Source organism: Amblyomma mixtum, chromosome 3 (genome assembly GCF_055824585.1).
Source record: "Amblyomma mixtum isolate Tamu chromosome 3, ASM5582458v1, whole genome shotgun sequence".
NCBI classification, from domain to species: domain Eukaryota; kingdom Metazoa; phylum Arthropoda; class Arachnida; order Ixodida; family Ixodidae; genus Amblyomma; species Amblyomma mixtum.
The window spans coordinates 418,317,411-418,337,449 of NC_143014.1; the positions used below are offsets into that span (position 1 = coordinate 418,317,411).

A 20,039-nucleotide genomic window follows, 5' to 3' on the forward strand; every position below is an offset into this window, starting at 1 on the left:
GCGCTTGTTTTGTCTCTTCCTCATTTGGTCAATCTTGCGTTTTACTGGTTTCTTTTTTCATCACTATGCTCCTGGTAGACTGCACTCAGTTTGATGTTCAATGCAGTGAAGTTGCACGCCACTATTGCTGGCTGTTATTTGGTTCACATGACAGCAGGCACAGAAATATTGTTTAAATAAGTCCCAAATTGCAGGCGCTCGTGACACTTGTAACTCTCAACTCATGAAAGTTCAGAAGTGCGTTGCGAAGTAGAACGAGATGGTTGTAAGAGTACCTGTCAGTTGTCATGGTAGTGTGAAGTTTTCGGCACCCAAACAGGCAAGTGCCAGTAGAGTATGGCACAGACAGTGTCTGGTAAAAATCCTTGTTTCCCTATTAATCTTTTGTCGTGTTTCCCCTGTGCAGCATGTCAAAACCATTCGCTGTGGTGAAGTTTCCTCTTGAGGACGACTGCCTTGCAGTCATCCCTGTCGGATGGCTCACAGAGACAAAAGAAGAGTGCTACTGGCCTGTGGCCAGGAGCTCGGAGGTGACGCGGCTCGCAAAAGCTGAGGCCGAGCCAGCTCTCGGAGGGGAGTGGATGCGTTGCCCAGTGGTCGTCGTTACCACTTGCCATAAGTAGTCTTATTGCAGACATATTGATGGTAGCTTCATCAGCGATTGTAAAGGCCTCTTTGCTAGATTCTGTGAGTCTGCACCTCTGCATGGCTAAATTACGACTAAGAAGTCATGTTGATAGCCACTGCTTAGCCAGCTGTCAAAAAGAGGAGCAGAATGAACTGTTAGCTATTGCACTTGTAAGCTGATGAACTACTTCTGAAACTCATTAGTGCCTTGTTTTTGAAGACCTGTAGTTCCCAGAATTAGTGCTGCACTCAGTATGCTTAATAATATTTAGTACAGAAAGGTTTAGTATGGTAATTTTTTTTTTTGCATTATGAAACATTTTTTGGCACACAAAAAGCACATACAAGGAAAGAGCACACAATACAAATGCCAGACATCAATTGATGCTTTGCGTTGTGTGCTCTTTCCTCATCCATGTTTGTTGTGCACTGAGACAGTGTTTCATAATGCAAATTCAGAACCAACTCATCCAGCTGTTTACATTTAGTTCAGTTTGAATTGTTAGCCTGTCGCAGTGGCTGAGTGGTCCATGCTGCTGAGCCGAGGGCCCAGGTTACATCCTGTCTGTGGTGAAATAGAGCAGTGCAGAATGCGCTTGTGCTCTGTAATATCAGTGCATGTTAAACAACCCCATGTGGTCTAAATTAATCTGGAGTCTTCCGCTACGTCATTCTTCATAGCTTAAAGCTGTTAAATCCTAGAAACCAGAATCACACTTTTAATTGTAAATAAAACAATGCCTCTGCCACATGAGTGTTTCACAGGCTTTCAAACTGATAGTCTGTTGGCCTGAGTGTTGCTATACAGGCAGCTGAACGGGCATCAAGTCAGCAAAGCAGCCCTCGGACATATTTTGTAGTGACAATTCTGTTAAGTATGGATACGTGTTTAATTATGAGGAATTATGTGAGTTAGTTTTTGGAACCCATAGTTTGTACGAGATTTTGGTGCATGGTATTGAGGGTGCCTAAGACTGTATGCTGTTTGGGCAATTAAATATGTGCTCTCGAAAGTCTGCCAGTTTCCTTTCATAAGGTTTCTGATATAAACAGCAAGCTTCTTGTGGTAAGCGGCCGTGATGGTTAGCAGTCTATGGTTGAGGAAGGAAGGACCCGTGCTCTCACTGTAATGTAAGTTATCAATCGCTCGTACAGCTCTTTTTTGTAAAGTAAGTACTTTCACAAAATTGGTTGAGGTAGTCGTTCCCCAGATCAACAAACAATATTGTACATGCGAAAAGACTAGAGAGAAATAAATTTTTAGTTTGAATTTTCGAGGCAGTATTGTGCGAAATTTATTTAGGATACCAACAGAGCGAGCCATTTTAGTGCAAACGTAGTTTACACGATCTGTCCAGAGTAAATGTTCTTCAAAAATGACTCCAAGGAACATTGTAGAGCTGACATGAGTTATAGGAGCTTGCTCGAAGTGAATTTGGAAGTTGTTCGGAACTTCCTTATTTTTGGCTCTAAACAGTATGTACTTTGTTTTCCTGACATTAAGTTCTAACCTATTTGATTTTAACCAAACAGACAATTGGGATAACCAACTATTGGAGGCTGCTTGCAAAATATTACTATCTTGCCCTGAAAAAAATACGTTAGTATCGTCTGCATAGATTATAATGTTTTCTGCTGGATGAAGGTTGACGATATCATTAATATATAATAAGAACAACGTTGGTCCTAGAACGGAGCCCTGTGGCACACCAGACACAATCTGACCGATCCCAGATGAAATACCGTTAATGATAGTTGTTTGAGATCGGTTGTCAAGGTAGCTAGCAAATAAGGTTAAAGGAACGCCGAGTATTCCATAACACTGCATTTTTTCAAGCAATATCTTATGGTTAACCGAGTCAAACGCTTTCCTCATATCAAGGAATATGCCAACTGTTAGCAGTTTATTTTCTATGTTTTCAATTAGCTTTTCTTTGATTTCCAGTAAGGCGGCCTCAGTTGTTTTGTTTTTTTTTTGAAATCCGTAGTGTTGCTTGGAGATGACATGGTTTTTGTCGAGATATTGAGAATGTTTGCAGGATCCTACAAGAGCGCCGAAAAAAAGGTGCGGCGCTACGAGTTCACTTCAGCCCTAGAAAGCTCGGCAGTTTCTGGTAATTGAAATTCTCATATTTCTTTATTAATGAGAAATTATTTTGCATACTCAACAAGACGTTCATGTGCAATTCTTTTTTAGGAAATGAGGGCCACAACGATGTTGTACAGCTGCCGTCACCACGTAAGACATGAATTCTCATTTGTTAAGCCGCCGCGGTGGCTCAGTGGCTACGGCGCTCGGCTGCTGACCCGAAAGACGCGGGTTCGATCCCGGCCAAGGCGGTCGAATTTTGATGGAGGCAAAATTCTAGAGGCCCGTGTGCTGTGCGATGTCAGTGCACGTTGAAGAACCCCAGGTGGTCGAAATTTCCGGAGCCCTTCACTACGGCGTCCCTCATAGCCTGAGTCGCCTTTGGATGTTAACCACCTTAAAACTAAAACACCATTTCTCATTTCTATTTAATGTAAGGTCGACATTGTGTTAGTTTTGATTGGGGATTTATGGTAGTATGCTTGCAAAATCTGGGGAAAAAACTCCACCGTAGCTAATTGCACTTGCAGAGAAATGGAACGTGCTCAGACTTGGCATCAGCTTTTTACATTTGCCATGCTCTCAGATCAGCAGTGAATCTGCCAGTAACCATTTCGTGGCAAACTCTCTTACCCACGTTAACAGTACTGCGAACAGGTTTCTATTCACATGACATATATTCCGCTCTCTGTTTTTGGTTTCGCCATGACAGTTTCTTTTGTGTCCTTAAATGTACCGTATTTTCCAGTGTATAAGACGCACCCCAGTTTTCCCAGTTGGGCTAGTGAGGATCAATTAAACGCGCTTGCGCGACCATCACGAAATTCACCGTACTTGTGAGAAATTCTTAAGCAACGCTAAGTGGTCGAAAAAGGCAACACTCACGCCATTCCTGCCCACGTTTTGGAAAAAAAGAAAGAAAAACGAAAAAACTCTCCCACATGTCCATAAGAACATTTTATTTCTACTTAAAACCTTGGAAGTCTTCACCTTCGAATGCGCTATCAAAAAGTTCGCCCATTTCTGGTGGCAACGGGACTGAAATATTCTCTTCGCACTACGTACATGGAGCAAACAAAGTGGCAAAGGGTGGCTGAAAAAAGAACGCCGGCTTGTCCTGGCTTGTCTTGACAATGGCGAGAAGCGTGATTGTCGTCATCTTTTGGCATTTCACATTACTTTTGCTTGGGGCCTCCGAAACGGTGGTGTGTTTGTGATCAAGGAAGTCGTCATCCCCGTCGTTTCATGATAAAGTTCACCTAAAAAAAGTTGCGCACGGTGGTCCCCGTATTGAAGTATTAACCGTGTTACAACCGCTTCATTGCTAGTGATATTTTTTCGGTAAAAAAGGCTTGAACATGAACCTGATTAATTTCTGAACTCTCTAAAAAAAAACGAAAAATTCGCATATAAGACGCACCCTTGTATAGGACGCACCAGCAAGATTTTTGAAAAAAGCCGCGTCTTATACACCGGAAAATACGGTACCAATGCACCATGCTGGTGCATGAGAAATGTAATTATTGAAGTACTATAGACACATATTTAAAAAATTGAAAACTGATTTTTCAGGAAAGAAAGTGGTGCAGTAATTCTCTCGCATTTCGGTGGACATTCATAAGAGAAGGGATAAAGGAGGGAGTGTGAGAAGAAAGGAAGAAGGAGGTGCCGTAGCGCCCTGGGATAATTTCAGCCGACTGGGGATCTTTAACGTGCACTGACATCGCACAGCACACGGGCACCTCTTGCGTTTCGCCTCCATCGAAACGCGCCGCCGCAGTCGGATCACAACGTTCTTTTATGTGTCATAGGTATCTGCATGATGTGACATTGTTTGTCACGTCAACTACTTGTCATGGAGGTGTCGATTTTGATGGGTTTTGAATTATGAAGTCTTTGTACAGCCTGTGATTGAAACCAAATTAAAATATCTTTTCGGCCAAAGGAAGTGTTACTATTGCCTGGGGGGCATCTCTATATAACCAGGAATTTGTTTCTGAACTTCGTAATTTTGTGTCTATTGTGTTTTAAAAAGATCACCTGTATGCAAAACAGCCTGGCCATGCAACTGTTCTGTCCCTTCTCCAAAAATATCCTGAAGTAGCATTTCTGCATTCAATTAGGATAGAAATGTGACATTGTGGTTGTACACAGTAGTGTGTTCTGTACTTCCTAGATTGCCATCAATGACGCATGTTCATCTCCAGCCCCACTGAATCACGCTGGGGAGAGCGTGAACGAAAACAGTGCGCCACCCAGCAAGCTGGAGGGGTCGACAGCTGGGACTGTTGATGGTGAGATTTTCACTTTGTTTACTTTTGTGCAAAAAAAGAAATGCAAGCCAAACATGGGGACACAGTGAGAGCACAGAACAAATGCTGCTTGTCCCGTCTTTTCACTGTGTTCCTTTCTTTTAATTACACTCCTATTTTGTCTAGTATCAAGTGACACAACAAAATATAGAAGCTAGATCTGCTTTGCCTTAAAGAAAAACAGAGCAAATTTTAAATTTCTCATTGTACCTGCTGCTGCCGAGCAGCAGTCAACAGGCCCAGAAAGACCTAGAGAATATACTTATTCAGGAAGATATTTGCACGGAGTTCTCATCAGTGGCTCTTGAAACGGTGCTAGGAGCACATTTCTAGTTTCAAACTATGTGCTTTGAAAGGGGTCACTCTGAAAATCATCACATGTATTTCTCAAAAACGATTGTATTGAACTGAAGTGGTACTGGAATTTACAACCTAGTACTTCCATTGCTTTCTCCTCTTGTGATTCATAGTGGAGTGGTTGTTGTGTGCCCTTCCCAAGAGCTGTATGTTGTGCTTTTGTTGGGTTCTTTTGGATCCTGGCATTTCTGTTGCCTCTGTCGGCCTACATCACCACCAGGAAGCCACTCCTACGAATTGCACTCTACACAGTAGTCCCATGTTCTGTGCATTTGTTTCCTTACCAGCATAATTTGGTCGCTTGGTCGCGGTTGGTCAGCAAGGCCCATATTGTAATTTTTTATTGTCTTTCAAAGTATTTTAAAAGTTTACTGGTTGGAAGTCAATGCAGTGCCTTGGATGCAGCGAAATGTGCTGAAAAAAAATTAATTGCGCTGTCACAAAGCTCCCATAAAGGGTGCTGAAGGAGATAAGCAGCCAATAATAGTGGCATGCTCTGAAGGAGGACCTCTTGCTTAGGAAAGAACTGAACAGCCTAACTGCCTTGTGGAGCACATCAGCTGGCTCCTAGTCTTGTCTTGCCTGCAGCAAAATGGATGCGTGGTAAGAGATAAATGTGACCTTGTTTTATGTCTCAACGGTTTGGCACCTCCTGTGCCTAGCAAGAAACATTTGCTCCACCTCTTTGTTGCATTTCGCCTGTCAGCTAAGGGCTATAATTCCATAAGGGCTATCTTTGTTGCAGTTTTAATGCATTGATCCCTGCCAGCACTTGCAGTTAGAACAGATGTCTACCTCCAGCATTGTGGCCAATGTGGGTTTTGCCGTGAGCAATACTTTCCAAATGGTGCAATGCTATATTAAGGGCACAGGCCTGCTCTGCTTTCTCGCTTCTATTAGCACATGCTTCTCATGACACTGGAAGAATCCATTTGCGACTAACTGCTGCCATCTCTGCCATGGTGCAATAGCAGTGGAAATGCCCATGAAGCAATGTAAAAATTGGCGAAGCTCATAGACTGAGAAGTCCTTTACACAACAAGGCTGCAGGTTCTGTGCTAGCTATCACACATAGAGCAGCTCCATTTCACCTAGGTGTTTGTCAGTGCATGGTGACATTTATGGCATTTAAATTAGGCTAGCAAGGAATAGAACATGAATTAGAAGTGTCCTGGAGGATAAAAACTGGTGGAAGTTTAGGAGCATAGTACAGAGTGTGTTGCTGCCTACTGTTAGCCTCATACTGTTCTTTATTGTACCTCAGTGCGCAAATGATATTATTGCGCCCAGGTTAACCCTGCTCTCACTGAAATTGTTGATTGCTTCAGTTTCAGCTACCCTGCTGAAGCTGATGCGCCTGGTGCTGGAGGTCCGACAGCAGCAGCGCGACTTAATGCAGCGGTTACAAAGGCTGGAGGATCACGTGCTGCTGTGGTCGGACCGGCAGCTGGAGCAGAGGACTCGGCCAGTGTCCCCCTCGCCACCGCCTCCCACCCTTGCACTGCCCGCATTCTCCCCCGAGGAGTTGGACACTGTGGAAGCTGCCGTCCAGGGCGACAGCGTGGCTGCTGGACTGGTGATTTAATGTTTCTGATAATTTGTGTCTGGTAAAAATGAATGCCTACTAACGAATTGCATGCATAATGTAATTCCGAGGTTTGTGAAGAAATCTTGAGCTCCAAGAGTATTTGCATGCCGTGCTCTGTGAATAACATGCTTTTCATAGATATAATTCCTACTGTTGTGCTGGAGTGTGCTGTCACAGTGTGTTTTGTTAATGTATATGTATACATACATATACATATACATATATGTATATGTATGTATAAGTTGCTTGCTGATATACACACTGGCTGTTTCAGTGAACATTTTCAGGAATTCCTAAGAATAGGGAGTTCAAAATAGAAGAAATATTTGCAGGTACACACGCACAGTTATGCAGTAAATTATGTCCACCACTGCTGAGAGATCGTTCCTCCAAAAAAAAAATTGTTTTCCCATATCGAACTTGCTCTTCTTTAGGAATTTTTGAGAGTGTTCACTGGAACGCCCTGTCGATTCCTTGTGTGGTGAGATTTACTGTTGGAAGCAAAAGTGGTACGCAATGCCCAGCCGGTAGCAGAGCTTGCAAAAACTGCATCACGTGTCGGGACAGCTGTTAGGGGACTCTCTTTATGTGCTCTTTGGCTCCTATCAATTTGTTGGGCTCAGTAGCAGTGCTGAACATGTGGCGCTCGCAATATTGCTTACGGCAAGTGCCAGTTGTCACATCATGTTTCAGCCACGCAATGCAAAGAAAATGCCACCTGCGAGACTGCTGTCGCATCAGAGCGTTTAGGCGAGAAGGAGCGCTAAACAGCAAACCAAGCTACTGATGCTGGTTCTGTGCAAAGCATTGCACCTGTCACATCTTGTAGTAGCTTGGTATTTGGCGGTGCAGTCACAGGCTTTTTTGGGGCAGTTGCTCTCAGATGGTGTCACTCAATGTCATTCGATGTAGTTTTCCAGAGCTCTGCCGGTGGCCGGTCGTTGCATAACATACTTGGTTCCAACAAATTTTTTTTCTCAGTCAAATATTTCTGTGATTACATTATTGTTTTACATCGATAAACAGCAAAAAAAAATCCCCTATGCTTTTGTTGCCTGTGGCTGCCTTTCTTCGTATGTGTCTCATAACGAGCCCCTCATTTTCCTTACATTTGTCATTTATTGTTGTGCTGTTTTAATTTAGTTCAGCAGTGGACTTTGTAGCTAACATTAAGGATGTTGTAAGGTCTGTTTTACAGGAAGCTGAGCTTTCGGTTAATATACTGTTGCATGAACTGCTGTGAACACACCTGGAAGTTGGTCCTCTCTCAGCGCGTCTTTAATTTCGGCTAGGTTTCCCAAATAATGGGGCAGCTTTAACCCACCTCTTCCCTGTCTTTTGCTCACATTATGCACATTTCATTACTTAATCTGCTGCCAAAAACAAGCAACATGGTTTAATTAAATGTGGTTGCTAAGCACGCAGCTTTACTCAGGTGCTTGGGGATTTAAATAAGCGCCCTTTGTATAGCATTAATTAGACTGCTCAATTTCAGGGTAGTGAGCCCCGCCATGGTGGCTCAGTGGTTAGGGCACTCGACTGCTGAACCCAAAGACTCAGGTTCAAACCCAGCCGTGATGGCCAGTTTTCCATGGAGGCGAAAAGCAAGGCGCCCGTGTGCAGTGTGATGTCAGTGGCGCATGTTAAAGACCCCACGTGGTCGAAACTTCCGGAGCCCTCCACTATGGTGTCCCTCATCATAGCCTGAGTCACTTTGGAACTTTAAGTTCTACAAACCAAATCAATTTTAGCGTAACGGCTGTGCAGAGAAAACACATCCAGCACATAGATATCTGCAAAAAGCATTATAGTTATAATATAATAATGTCCAAGATGCAAAGCATAATGGGTAGGAGTTGGCCACCTTTGCTTAATCGCTCAAGTTTCCCTGCTCTTAGTAAACTGGGAAAAAAAAGAATGTCCATATTGGTGGTGGTGCTTTCTGCTGGTAGCAACTAGTCAAGCTATTGTATCATACAGAAATTATGCATTATGATTGTAGGTACTCGCATGGGCTGTTGACAGGTAGTCACACAATTGTCTTAGCTATTCGATTCTGCTAAACTAAATGAAATTATAATTGATGTTTGTGCCTAATAGCTTGTGCACCTGTGGTGTTTCTTTTCAGCGAAAGCAGCTGGTCCGCCTGGGGGGCAAGGGCCTGAGGGAGGTGGGCTCCAACATAATGACCGCCATCATGGGGGTGGCTGTACAGAGGATGTACAGCCTCCATGGCCGCAAGGGCAAGTGGTCATTTATTGCCCTGAAGTTATGCAAGGTGGCAACAGGTATGTTGTTGCAGTAGCTTTTAACTGAATTTTAAAAGATGAGTGGAAGAACATGCACCAGGTTCTGCTGCGCTTTTTTTTCTTTTCTTCTTTTCATTACAGGTGAATATTTTGTTACTGTTTTTATGGGGGTAGTCATCTGCAGTTTTCTTCCATGTGCATCTGAAGATATATGAGTCAGCAGATGCCTTTCAAAGAAAGCCCTCCCATCAGTCACATCCATCTCTTGTCATGGATCGTAGTCGTGCCTTGTATCTGCCAGCCATTTGTGCTCCCATATGTTAGTAGTGCAAAGTGGTCGACCGTGATGTCGCAGCAGCTTTATACAGTTGGTTAGAAGAGCTTTCAGGTGGATTTTCTCCTCAAGTTGTATTTGGATACTGTAGTCCTTTCATTTTGGCACGCACTTTGAGTTAACATGTACTTGTGGCCTTTTCTGTTTTCTCTGTTGCTGAAATAATCTTGATTTCTGTTAACGAGCAAACTTTTTATGCTGGCCTAAAATGAACGCTTATCTTATGCAGATGCCATCTGTGAGAAGACGGGGGCGGATGTGGTGGAAGCGCGGTGGTTTATTAGGAAGTGGTTGCCAGGTTCGGTGGACCGTGGCGGCGGACGCAAAAGGCGTTTTGCCGAAGCGTTTCTGCCAAGTACCGCTGCCGGCCTGGCAACCACTGCGAGCCCCTGTGCTTCAGCCCCCAGCACAGTGCCCTCCCTTCCCCAAGCGGCCCCCACCTCCCAGAAATCCTCCTCCCGCGCGGCCCTGGCTCCCTCCCAAGGTCCCGCCTCCTGCGCGGCCCTCGCTGCCTCGCAGGACTCGCGCAACCGCGCGTCCCCAGCCACGGTGCCTAATTATTTAATAAATTGTTTCTCAGTTGGATTCTTTCATTGCCTCATTTTGTTGTGCATGTGTATAGAAGAGATGATTGCAGCTTTGCAATGCCAAAACCCATGGCTTTCCCAATGCGAACATTAACTGGAATGTGAATATTCGCTGAACTGGAAATGCAATGGCATAAACTTCGGGCAAGCGTTAGCAGAAAGGCTGAACAGTGGCCTAATTGTGGTATGTCAAGCCGGTGTTGGTAGAGCGGCTGAAAGTGGGTACAATAGCGGCATGAATGTCGGTTCAGTGTTGGTAGAGCGGCTGAACAGTGGTCTGATAGTGGCATGAATGTCGGTTCAGTGTTGGTAGAGTGGCTGAAAGTGGGTACAATAGCGGCGTGAATGTCGGTTCAGTGTTGGTAGAGCGGCTGAACAGTGGTCTGAGAGTGGCATGAATGTCGGTTCAGTGTTGGTAGAGCGGCTGAACAGTGGTCTGATAGTGGCATGAATGTCGGTTCAGTGTTGGTCCGAACATCAGGCCAAGGTTGGAAAAAGTAACTTTTTGCCCCAATGCCGACGTCGGTACGACTTTCGAGCCGGTTTTGACCAGCATTATGCCAGCGTCGGTCCATTGTTGGTGTGCTGCTTGGGTACATATGGTCGTAAAGAGCGTGCACTCTATATATGGTCGCACTGGTTGCAGAGGTGATTTTGCAAAAAAAAGATGATGAACTAGTGGACGTAGAATAAATCCTCCATAGCGTATATCTATTTCTTAATAGCACAAAATTTCAGTGCCAACTGTAATGGAACTTAGCTTAGTAACGAATCTATGCATCATTACCCAATTTATTGCCTGGACTGCATCTCGAAAGCTTGAGGGGTGCTAACGTCTGGCTCGAAACACTTCGATGGTAAACGAGCTTTTATTCGATGGAGACATCGCGCGCATCCTGCCTTTGCCTTGGCTCTCACCGCCACATCAAAGTTCTTGGATGAACGGTTTCATGTGTCCAGGCTCGTACCGCTGGTTGTAAGCGCTGGCATTCCCGTTTGGAGAGGTCCGTTCGCAGAAGAACTGACCACATATGAGTGGAAGGGCCGCAGCTTCTACAGCTACATAATCGTCAAGTTGGCTGCCAGGGGTCTCATTAACGTCTCATGTGAGATAATCCCCCCCCCCCCGATTTTCCTCAAAGCCTCCGATGTATGCAGCTCTTCCCGCCCACAGTAGCGCGGCGTTGGACTCTCGGCCCTGATTTTGGGGAGGCCCGCAATGAGCACTGCCGGCAGAAGCAGGAACAGCAGCAGGGGCAACAACACGAAGTGTGGTGCTTTTTCCTGTGTAGCCCCTGCCGCCATCAGTGTTCGGGCGTAGCAACGTATTGAAATCGTGAGAACCGTCGTATATCGTGCAGGAACAAGCGATACACCGAGCACAGACACTTACCACACTTCCCGGTTACGCCCTTGTGGCTGCCTGGTGCCGCAGCGGCAGCTCCGTTGCGAAGTGCCACATTCGGAAGTTGCCCACTCTGGGCTGCTGTCTTTGGGTGCAGGAACTCTCGAGTGACCTTCGCCTCGGCGCTCCCTTTCCCGCTGACAGCAGCCTTCGAAGCAGAGGGCAGTGGCCAGTCGCTTTCCTCGACATGTTGGATGGAGCAGCAGGCTGGGCCCAGCACGGCGGCACCAACGGCGGTGAAATACGGAGCCAGCGGATGCGCCGCGTAGAATTCGGGAGGCCTAACCATCCGCCTGGCCCAGAACTCTGGCGCATCGCAGTCGCACGCCATGGAGTGTAAACTTGAGGGACCCCTGCGCCATAATAGCATAGTTTAAACCGGTCACCGGCGGAGCGCTCAGGTTGTTGTCGTTATCTGAAGAAGGCTCACACTCCTAAAAGGTGACCTGTTTATTTTAGTGGTATTTCCTGTCTGAGCTCTTGGGAGCGTGTGATGGCCAGGCATACTCTGTGAGCCCGGTAAAAGGAATAGGAAGTGCTTCCTGCCCATGCAAGGTGCAAGCGATGTAGTGGCCGTGGCGTGAGTGCGTTGCCGATAACTCAGGTCGCGGCCAACTCATTAGCACAAAACACCACAGTTGTGCAAATAGCATCAGAAGAAGGGCCTTAACGATGGTGTCGCAGTTCTCATAGCCTTCGCGCCTTCAACTGGGCGGTTTTGAAGGGCAATGCAACTGTCTAGCAGGACACCTGCTTCGACAGAGGACGGCAAGAAGCCCGTTCTGTCCTCGCCTGCTGAATGTCCGCTCGAAGAGCTGTGCGTTGCTTCACCATGCTTCACTGTGCTCCTCTGCTTACTTTTTAGCAATCAACCAATCCTTCCTTTTTGCTACAGTTTCCACCGGGGAGTTACTTTCAGCTAGTTCTAAAATTGTAGATGACAGAAGTTAGCGCTGCCTTTGGTCGCTGTGTTAAGGCCACTGTACTAATGGGTGGCTTGGGAAGTCCGCTGACTGAAAACAATGCGTCGATGAATGTGTATATTGCGAAGACGTTGCACCATATAACAGTGCTTGTCAGTAAAAAGGGTCTTTTAAGTATTGCTGGCAGCGCACTCACTTTAAACGGTCGAGCTGGTGCCGGGGCGATGTCGAGCCGATCAGCTGGTTTCCGTCCTCGCCCACGACGGCGTTGTACTGGGAGACGACCGTGCCGTGCTCGGATACCAATGCGCCTAACCGGACGACCTGCACCGAGGTGGCAGTATGCAATACATCATCCCTTTCAGGATACCGAAAAACGAGAGAGGTGTGTGAAGAAACTGGTGCAGGTTTGTTTTGGGCGAAGTCCTACCCGAGACACGAAAACAACTGGTGCACCGGGGGCATGCCTTGCTGCGAGAATTAACAAAAACTTGAACAAAAAGAAATAATTACCAGCCGTCCGCCGCCATGAAGAACTAAGTCGCAAATGACACTGAATTGTAACAGTGCTTTTTCAACCTAGTATGGCTGCCCTTGAAATTATCAGCCAACCGTGGAACGCAGTAATGTCGATCTGCTGTTTGTAGTACTCTTGCTCGCAATTCCTGCCGAGAGGTAATGTCGAAAATGATGCGAGCATACAGTACCTTATCGGCAGCAAGAAGCGATTTCCTTCTCCGAATAAACTACGACGTCTGAGTGCTCTGCCTGCAGTGAGCGTTATTCTCTGCATTTTTAGTCACAAATTTTACGCCTTATGTGAAATCACCTTAAAGTGGATTCACAAGAAGAACCATTAGTTCGCGAACAAGGCGTCACGTGACGTGCCACTTCATCTCCGTGAGTTTCGCGCCTGTGCTGCGTTGGTGGTAAGTGCTGTGGGTTGAAAGACCATGGGCATGCCTAATCTGCGCATTTCTACTTGCAAAGGCGAAGGTCAAAGGAGTAACGATAAGGGGATTAGACATGCATGCAGCATTTCTTAGTATTCAAGCCAGAGCGTGGGCCTCACTGAACGGGAGTTTACGTCTCATGATGCCTGGTCATCGGGCAAATGTCCGGTGTGTGAATCCATCTAAAAAAATCAAATCATTGGGCCTGAACGGAATTACATTACTGGACTACCTTGTTATCCCACAGACCGGTGTTCAGACCGCATTTGGCGCGTCGGTTTTAAGGCGAAGGGCAGCTGATACAGAACTATCCAGGGCTTTACGAAGCGTCAGTGAGCCTTGCGGATTGGTTAGTGGGTGCTCAGCGTCCCAAAGCGACTCAGGCCATGAGAGACGCCGTAGTTAAGGGCTCCGGAAATTTCAACGACCTGGGATTCATTAATGTGCACTGACATCGCACAGTGCACGAGCCTCTATTATTTCGAATCCATCGAAATTCGACCGCCGCGGCCGGGGTCGCACCTGCGTTTTTCGGGTAAGTAGACGAGCGCCATAACCACTGAGCCACCGCGGCGCATAGTGATTCTTGTGGAGCAGGTTGTGCTGATAGCAAAATAAAATAACCGGATCAGTGAATCCGGCACCATGTCTGAAACATTGCGAGACTGCCAGCGCGTATCGCCAGGCGCCTGAGGTACACGCAATAGAGGCTTCTCTGAACAGCAGCCCCGCATTTCAGTTAAGACCTATGAAAATCAAAGCTGCTGAACGAACACGTTGTGAGGAACTCCCTTGGCCACGCAAAGGCGACGTGCAAAACGCAGCCTCAGCGGGTAGCGCTGCCTCGCTTAAGCAACCTCGAAGATACTAGGCGCCCAAGAAAGCTAGTGGGGTTATAGCTTACCGGACCGCCTGCACGACGTGGTCGAGAACGAGGCGTGAGGCTCCATATCCTGCACGTTGGAGTACGTTTCGAGACTCGAATGCTCGCTGGCATGGCCGGAGCTCATTTTAGGTGCTGTAGACTACCCAGAAGAACGTTTGCCTGCATCTGAAAACGACAAAGAAGAAAAAGGCGTGGCGGCGTTGTAGGCACCTTCAAACGTCGTCACTGTGGCAGCGATGACACCTTGAAGGATATTTACGTGAACTCTGGGTGGAAAGGCCTTGCTTGCACAGGTTGCGCAGTAGCCCTAAGAAGAGGTGAATAGGTGATGCTGGGAAGTAGGGCGAGAAGACACGACTGTGAAATCGAACCGTGGCAGAACGCTTGCACGCGCACGGGGATTGCGCCAGCCTCGCGGGGTCGCGTTCTTCAGCCTCTTTACCGTTTAGATGACATGATGATTGTAGTGGTCCGCAGATATTTGGTTCGGGGCAAGCTCGAGCAATTCCACAGGTTTGCGCCTTCCGTGAAGTTCGGCCGCGAACATAATAGAAGGTAATAAAATCGACGAGGATACTGCTTAATTCGCCACTCCCAGTATTTCGTAATGAAGTGCTGCACACATATTGCGTAACGCCTTCGTATCAATCGTATCAATATTTTAAAATGCTTCTAGCATTGCTGCCTCGCCTCAGGGAAAAATGGGCATTGCGAGAAGCAAACAGAGCAGCATTTTGGAAGTCCAAATTAGAAGCCATGTTATTGATAGGATGGCGACGTAGAACTGCGTTATGAAGAATGTGTAGTAGGTACTGAAAGCCTAATAATCTGGTGGGAGGCAAGAAAACGGGCAGTGATCGATGCGTAAGTATCGACGAAGCATGGTATAGAACCACTTAGAGCAATACCCGCGCCGAGTATTACTACTACTGGCGCTGCATAATCTAAGGAAAAGGCTGGCGTAGACGTTTATTCATTAAAGCTATACTAAGCCGAATAATCCCACCCTCCCCTCTCCTCAACCCTGTACTCTTCTCGCAATTTCTGACCATGATAATGGCGACCAGAAAGTTATGTCCTCAGCAAGCAGCGTCTTTTTTGGCTGAAGCACTTCGAGTTTGTGCAGGCCTGATATCTTCCAACCGAGCATGTTTTTTTATTCTCTTTTTTGATCCTTTTCATCTTCGTCAGGCCAGGTTCGCGTGGACCCTCGGCCACAGCAGAACCCTAATGAACGAAACGGCTGATGTTTCCGAATCGATTCTCTTGCGGGTCTGTTCTGCACTTCCTTCTTTACTCTTGTAGACGGGAGCCCATTTAAAACAAGCAGTTTTTGCTGCTGAAGCACTGCAAATGATCCTTACTTTTGTCTGATCTTTTCCTGCATTTAAAGTACACGTCAAATTTAGGTCATTGCCTTCCGCCTCATTGCAAGCTGTCTTCGACGAGTTTTTGGTGCTGGATTCCTCCCCCAAATTTCTACCTTCATAGATCCACGGGATTCTCCATAAGCCATTTGTTCTTTCTCCGATGAACCTGAAACGTTGGATGATTTCCTCCCTTTCATTCGCCTCCTTCTGGAAACCCATCTTTGGAATTGCTTTAAAAAATTTAAGACTGCCTGTCTCATCATCGGCCTGACTACTTCCCCTGCAGTATTAAAGCATCATATCTCTACAATTAACCCGGTCCTGTGCCATCTGGGCCAACTTATCCCTTAAAACTTCCAGTGTCTTCCACCCACCTAACTTTCTGCCGCCACTGCTGCCATTGGCTCCTCTTGGAATCGAGTCCGTTAGCCTCAACAACCATCGCTTATATTGTTTTCGCTTTACATGCCCTGCCCATGTCCATTTCGTCTTGATTTCAACCATAATGCATTTATCTCTCGGTTGTTCTCTGACACACTCCGCTCTCTTCTTGTCTCTTAACGTTAGAAGTATGTACCAAATAGGCCAAAAAGAGGTGTTAATGAAGTACTCTCTCTTAACGTTACTTGTCAATATAAACTGAACCTTTTTTGTTAGCTTCCATGTTTCTGCCCCATTGGTTAGTACCGGAGAGATACAGCTGTTACAATCTCATATATAAGATGCAGCTGCCTGTGTCAGTATCCAGTTTACTCTCGTTTGGTGCAACGCTTCTGGCCCACAACCACGTGGGAGGAGATCGCTCCACTGTGTACAAGTTTATTTCTTCCTCAGTAATGATTCCATGGTAGGGGGCCCTGCCAAGGGCCGTGCTCTTTTCTTATTTTAGTCTTCTTCACCACCGCCCTAAACCGAAAAGAGTTAAAAGGGAGTAAACTGTCCTCTAGCCCACTCCCTTTCTTAGAAGGGAGTGCGGTATAAAACAGCTTGCTCCGCTTTTGCTCCCGCATGGGTGTATTTTTGTGTAGAGTGCATCCTTTTGTTCGTAATTCGAAGCTCAGGTTGTGTTTATTTATTTTTTTTTACTGCCAAAGCCGTTATACGTATTCGTACACCACCTCGAAGAGATCCATTGAATTTTTATTTGCTGAAATCTGCAAGCCATGACAAGCGAATCCATGAGCTAAGTTAAGCCAAGATAGAGAAAAGCAGGTAAAGACAAAATAAGTAGGAAACAGAAGAAAAGCCAGGAGACAGAGGGGATGAAAGTGAAAAACGTGAAGAAAGAAGAAGCGGACAATACAGAAGTAAGTGAAGCTAAGAGATAGAATAGGAACAGCAAGAAGAAGAGAAGGAAGAACGAAAAAATCAAAGAAGCGAAGAAGATGAAAACAAAAGATGAGAAGGACGATGAAATGAGAAGAAAACCACGAACACAGAAGTAAAGATTGGCGAGAAAAAGGCGAAAATCATAAAGAGGAAAGAAGAAGAAATAACAAGAAGAGAAAAAGAAGTCAAAGAAGAAAAGGCAGAAGTAGATGAGAAGAGTGTCTTTAATAAATAAAGGAGAGGTCTGCCTGGTTATTGGTTATTGGCCTAGCATGCTACTCCAGATAGAAGAGAGGGGGCAAACTTTTACAGACTGCTCATAGCGTCCTGGGAGTCATCATAGGTGGAGTACCTTGTCCAGGACTCCTGCGGCGGCTGCGCCAGCTAGGCCACCGTAGCGAGGGCGGCGAATAAACTCGTTTACCAAGGCGAAGCGATGCTAACTAACGTCGATGCGGCATCGCTTGTCCACCGCTGCCTCGTCGTGGTCTATAAACGACGCCAGATGGGCATTGAAGACAAGTGTGGCCTCCGGCGGGATGTTTGACGGAGAGCCAGTCTCGCCCAACACTCTAAGAACTGCTACTCCTGCATTAAGAGTAAAAGAGCCTCGCTACTCCTGCAGGTCTCAATCTACTCTCTCTACAAACGAGAAAGAGTGGAAGGTCCTGTTCACTCCTCTTGACAAAAGAGTAAAATGGCATTTCCACTCCTGCATACCCCAAGGGAGTTCAGTGCTTGTTTTACTCCTCCGCCAAAGGAATTAACAAACAAATGATAACGTTCATGCGGCTCCACAGGCTGCACAATAGATATCATTGCTCATCGTAGCAAGCAACTCGTATTATTTTCTTATGCCGCAAAGAATAATCTACAGCGAGGACGCGTTGTTCATTTTGCTAAGAGCGCTCGCCATGCATTCCTTCAAACTTGCGTTTAACTGTATTTTCGCGGAAGCACTTACTATATACGTATACGTGAACTACGTATACATACGCATACGTGAACTACGTGAACTAAGGGACTCGCTACTGCAAACGGGCATTGAATGCCCATTCACACTTGCAAGTAGCAAAGGGCATGCGACCAGCAGTCGCTTGCGACCAGGCAGCAGCTCCACGACACCGTTCCTCACACCTACAAGGGTGACCTACGGGTCGCCTGCTCGTATGATTCTCACGTGAAATGAGGTCTCGGGAATGACGTCAGTCACGCGCTTTGGCCCAGGCTCCTGCGCCCTCGCGCTCGGTCTTTTAAAGTGGTCTGGTTCCTCGTTATTAGCAGTGTGCTGCTACAACCTGAGCGAAGAGGAGAATATCGTGGCGGTTTTGATGTGCGCCACGGCTATACAATCGTAAGGGCGTGCTAGCTTCTCGGGGCCGGCCTGCCAGCCTGGATGCCGGCTGCCGGCGTCAGAAAAATGCACTGGTATTGTTTGTTCACGACCAAAGCTCTGGGATAGAGTATCATTAGCCAATGTCGAGTTGTTGGTAGAAGCGATAACAGCCATACAAATTTCCTCCCATAGCCGCTTTGCTGCTGCTCTGGAGTTCGCCTGGCCTCTGCTATAGCTCCGCTCCTGAAGGGGTCGCGGAAACCGAGCATATATTTATTTCCCTATGACGCGGGGCTCAGAGTAAAACGGTGCCGAGGGTAGCACCTAAGTGCTGGCCAGTTTCGAAGCGCATTCAGCTACCGCATCTATGCGAAATCGGCTAGGTTTAGCGACGACAAGGGCAGCCAGCGAGCAGCGCAAAGTTCGTCGCCCGGCGCGACCGCGGGCGGCGTCGTTGCCGAAAGCTCGGCTCGCTCAATGATTCGCTCCGAAGCTTGCGAATCGCGCACGCAAGACTGGAAAATCGAGCAGCGACTGGCCTGCGATTGAGCGAACCTTTATTCCCACGTTTGCAGCACAGGTGAACAAATTTAGCACACATGTATGCATGGAATATCGGCTGCGTTGCGGCGATTCTTAAGCTCGTCCTCGACGCCATCCTCACCGTTTGGGTGGACCCGAGCATATCTTTATTTCACTACGAGACATAGTTCACAATAAAACGTACTTACAATGCAAAGAGTAGCACCCCAGCGCTAGCCAGTTTCGAAGCGCTCTCAGCTCTGGCATCGAAGTGAAACCTCCTAGGCTTAGCTACGAATACGGCAGCCAGGGAGCCGGCCGAAGCTCGTCACGCGGCGCGCTCGCGAGCAGCGTCATTGCTGAAAGCTCGGCTCGCTCACAGATTGGCTCAGAAACTTGCGGCTGGCCTGCGACTGAGCGCACGTTCGCAGTACAGGTGAACAAAGCGCACGAATGCTTGGGATACCGGCTGCGTTGCGGCCACGTTAAGGCGGTTCTTAAGCTCGTCCTCGACGCCATCGTCACCGTACGTGACACAAAGGCTGAGAACTTGAATTCGAGTACGTGCTAAAGTAAGCTGCTCGTATTTCTCGGAACAATCTGAACTCGAAAAGACAGTTGCTTCTGTCGGCTTCCATGCATGTGGGCTCTTGCTAGTGAAAGTACACTCGAACAGGATGCGGCGAGTGCGGGCCGCTGTTGCATATAAGCTAAAGTGTGAAGCAAGTATCGTCGTAGTTCCGTAACGCAGTTGATATCACAGTAATCCGCTGTACAGGTCACATTTAAGCTCTGTTTCATGTAGATCTCCGTCGAGCATGCCAGTGTCGCGTAGAGTAATGCATCGCAGCTGCTCTTTGTCCTACCGCTCGCGTCGAACATATCCTTGATATGGACCAGTTTGCGATACGGTGCGTTTCTTTGCCTTTTTTGTCGCATTTAAGGGACTTTCGCTGCCGTCAATCGAAATTGCATTCCGTCAACAGCGTCGTCTGCGCCGTCGTCTGCTAGGACACCCGGGGATGGGATCACAGGATCGCAGCTTCTACAAACGACATGTCAGCAAAAGTATCTAAAAGCGCTTTGGTATTCGCATTTAATAAAGAAATAAAATGAAAAAATATAATTTGTTTTTGTTGCGAACACAATTCAAATATTACTAATAAAGAAAG

General features: G+C 46.7%; 1 protein-coding gene across 1 annotated transcript; it reads left to right on the forward strand.

Annotated features, from left to right (window-relative positions):
- Positions 1-980: 980 nt before the first annotated feature.
- On the forward strand, positions 981-11,659 carry LOC149357813 (uncharacterized). Its single transcript, XM_089576671.1, has 7 exons — positions 981-2,741; positions 2,825-2,866; positions 4,924-5,010; positions 6,714-6,961; positions 9,102-9,261; positions 9,786-9,854; positions 11,646-11,659. The coding sequence occupies exons 1-7, from the start codon at positions 2,633-2,635 to the stop codon at positions 11,657-11,659; spliced, it is 729 nt and encodes a 242-aa protein (XP_089432797.1). The 5' UTR covers positions 981-2,632.
- The last annotated feature ends 8,380 nt before the right edge of the window (positions 11,660-20,039 follow it).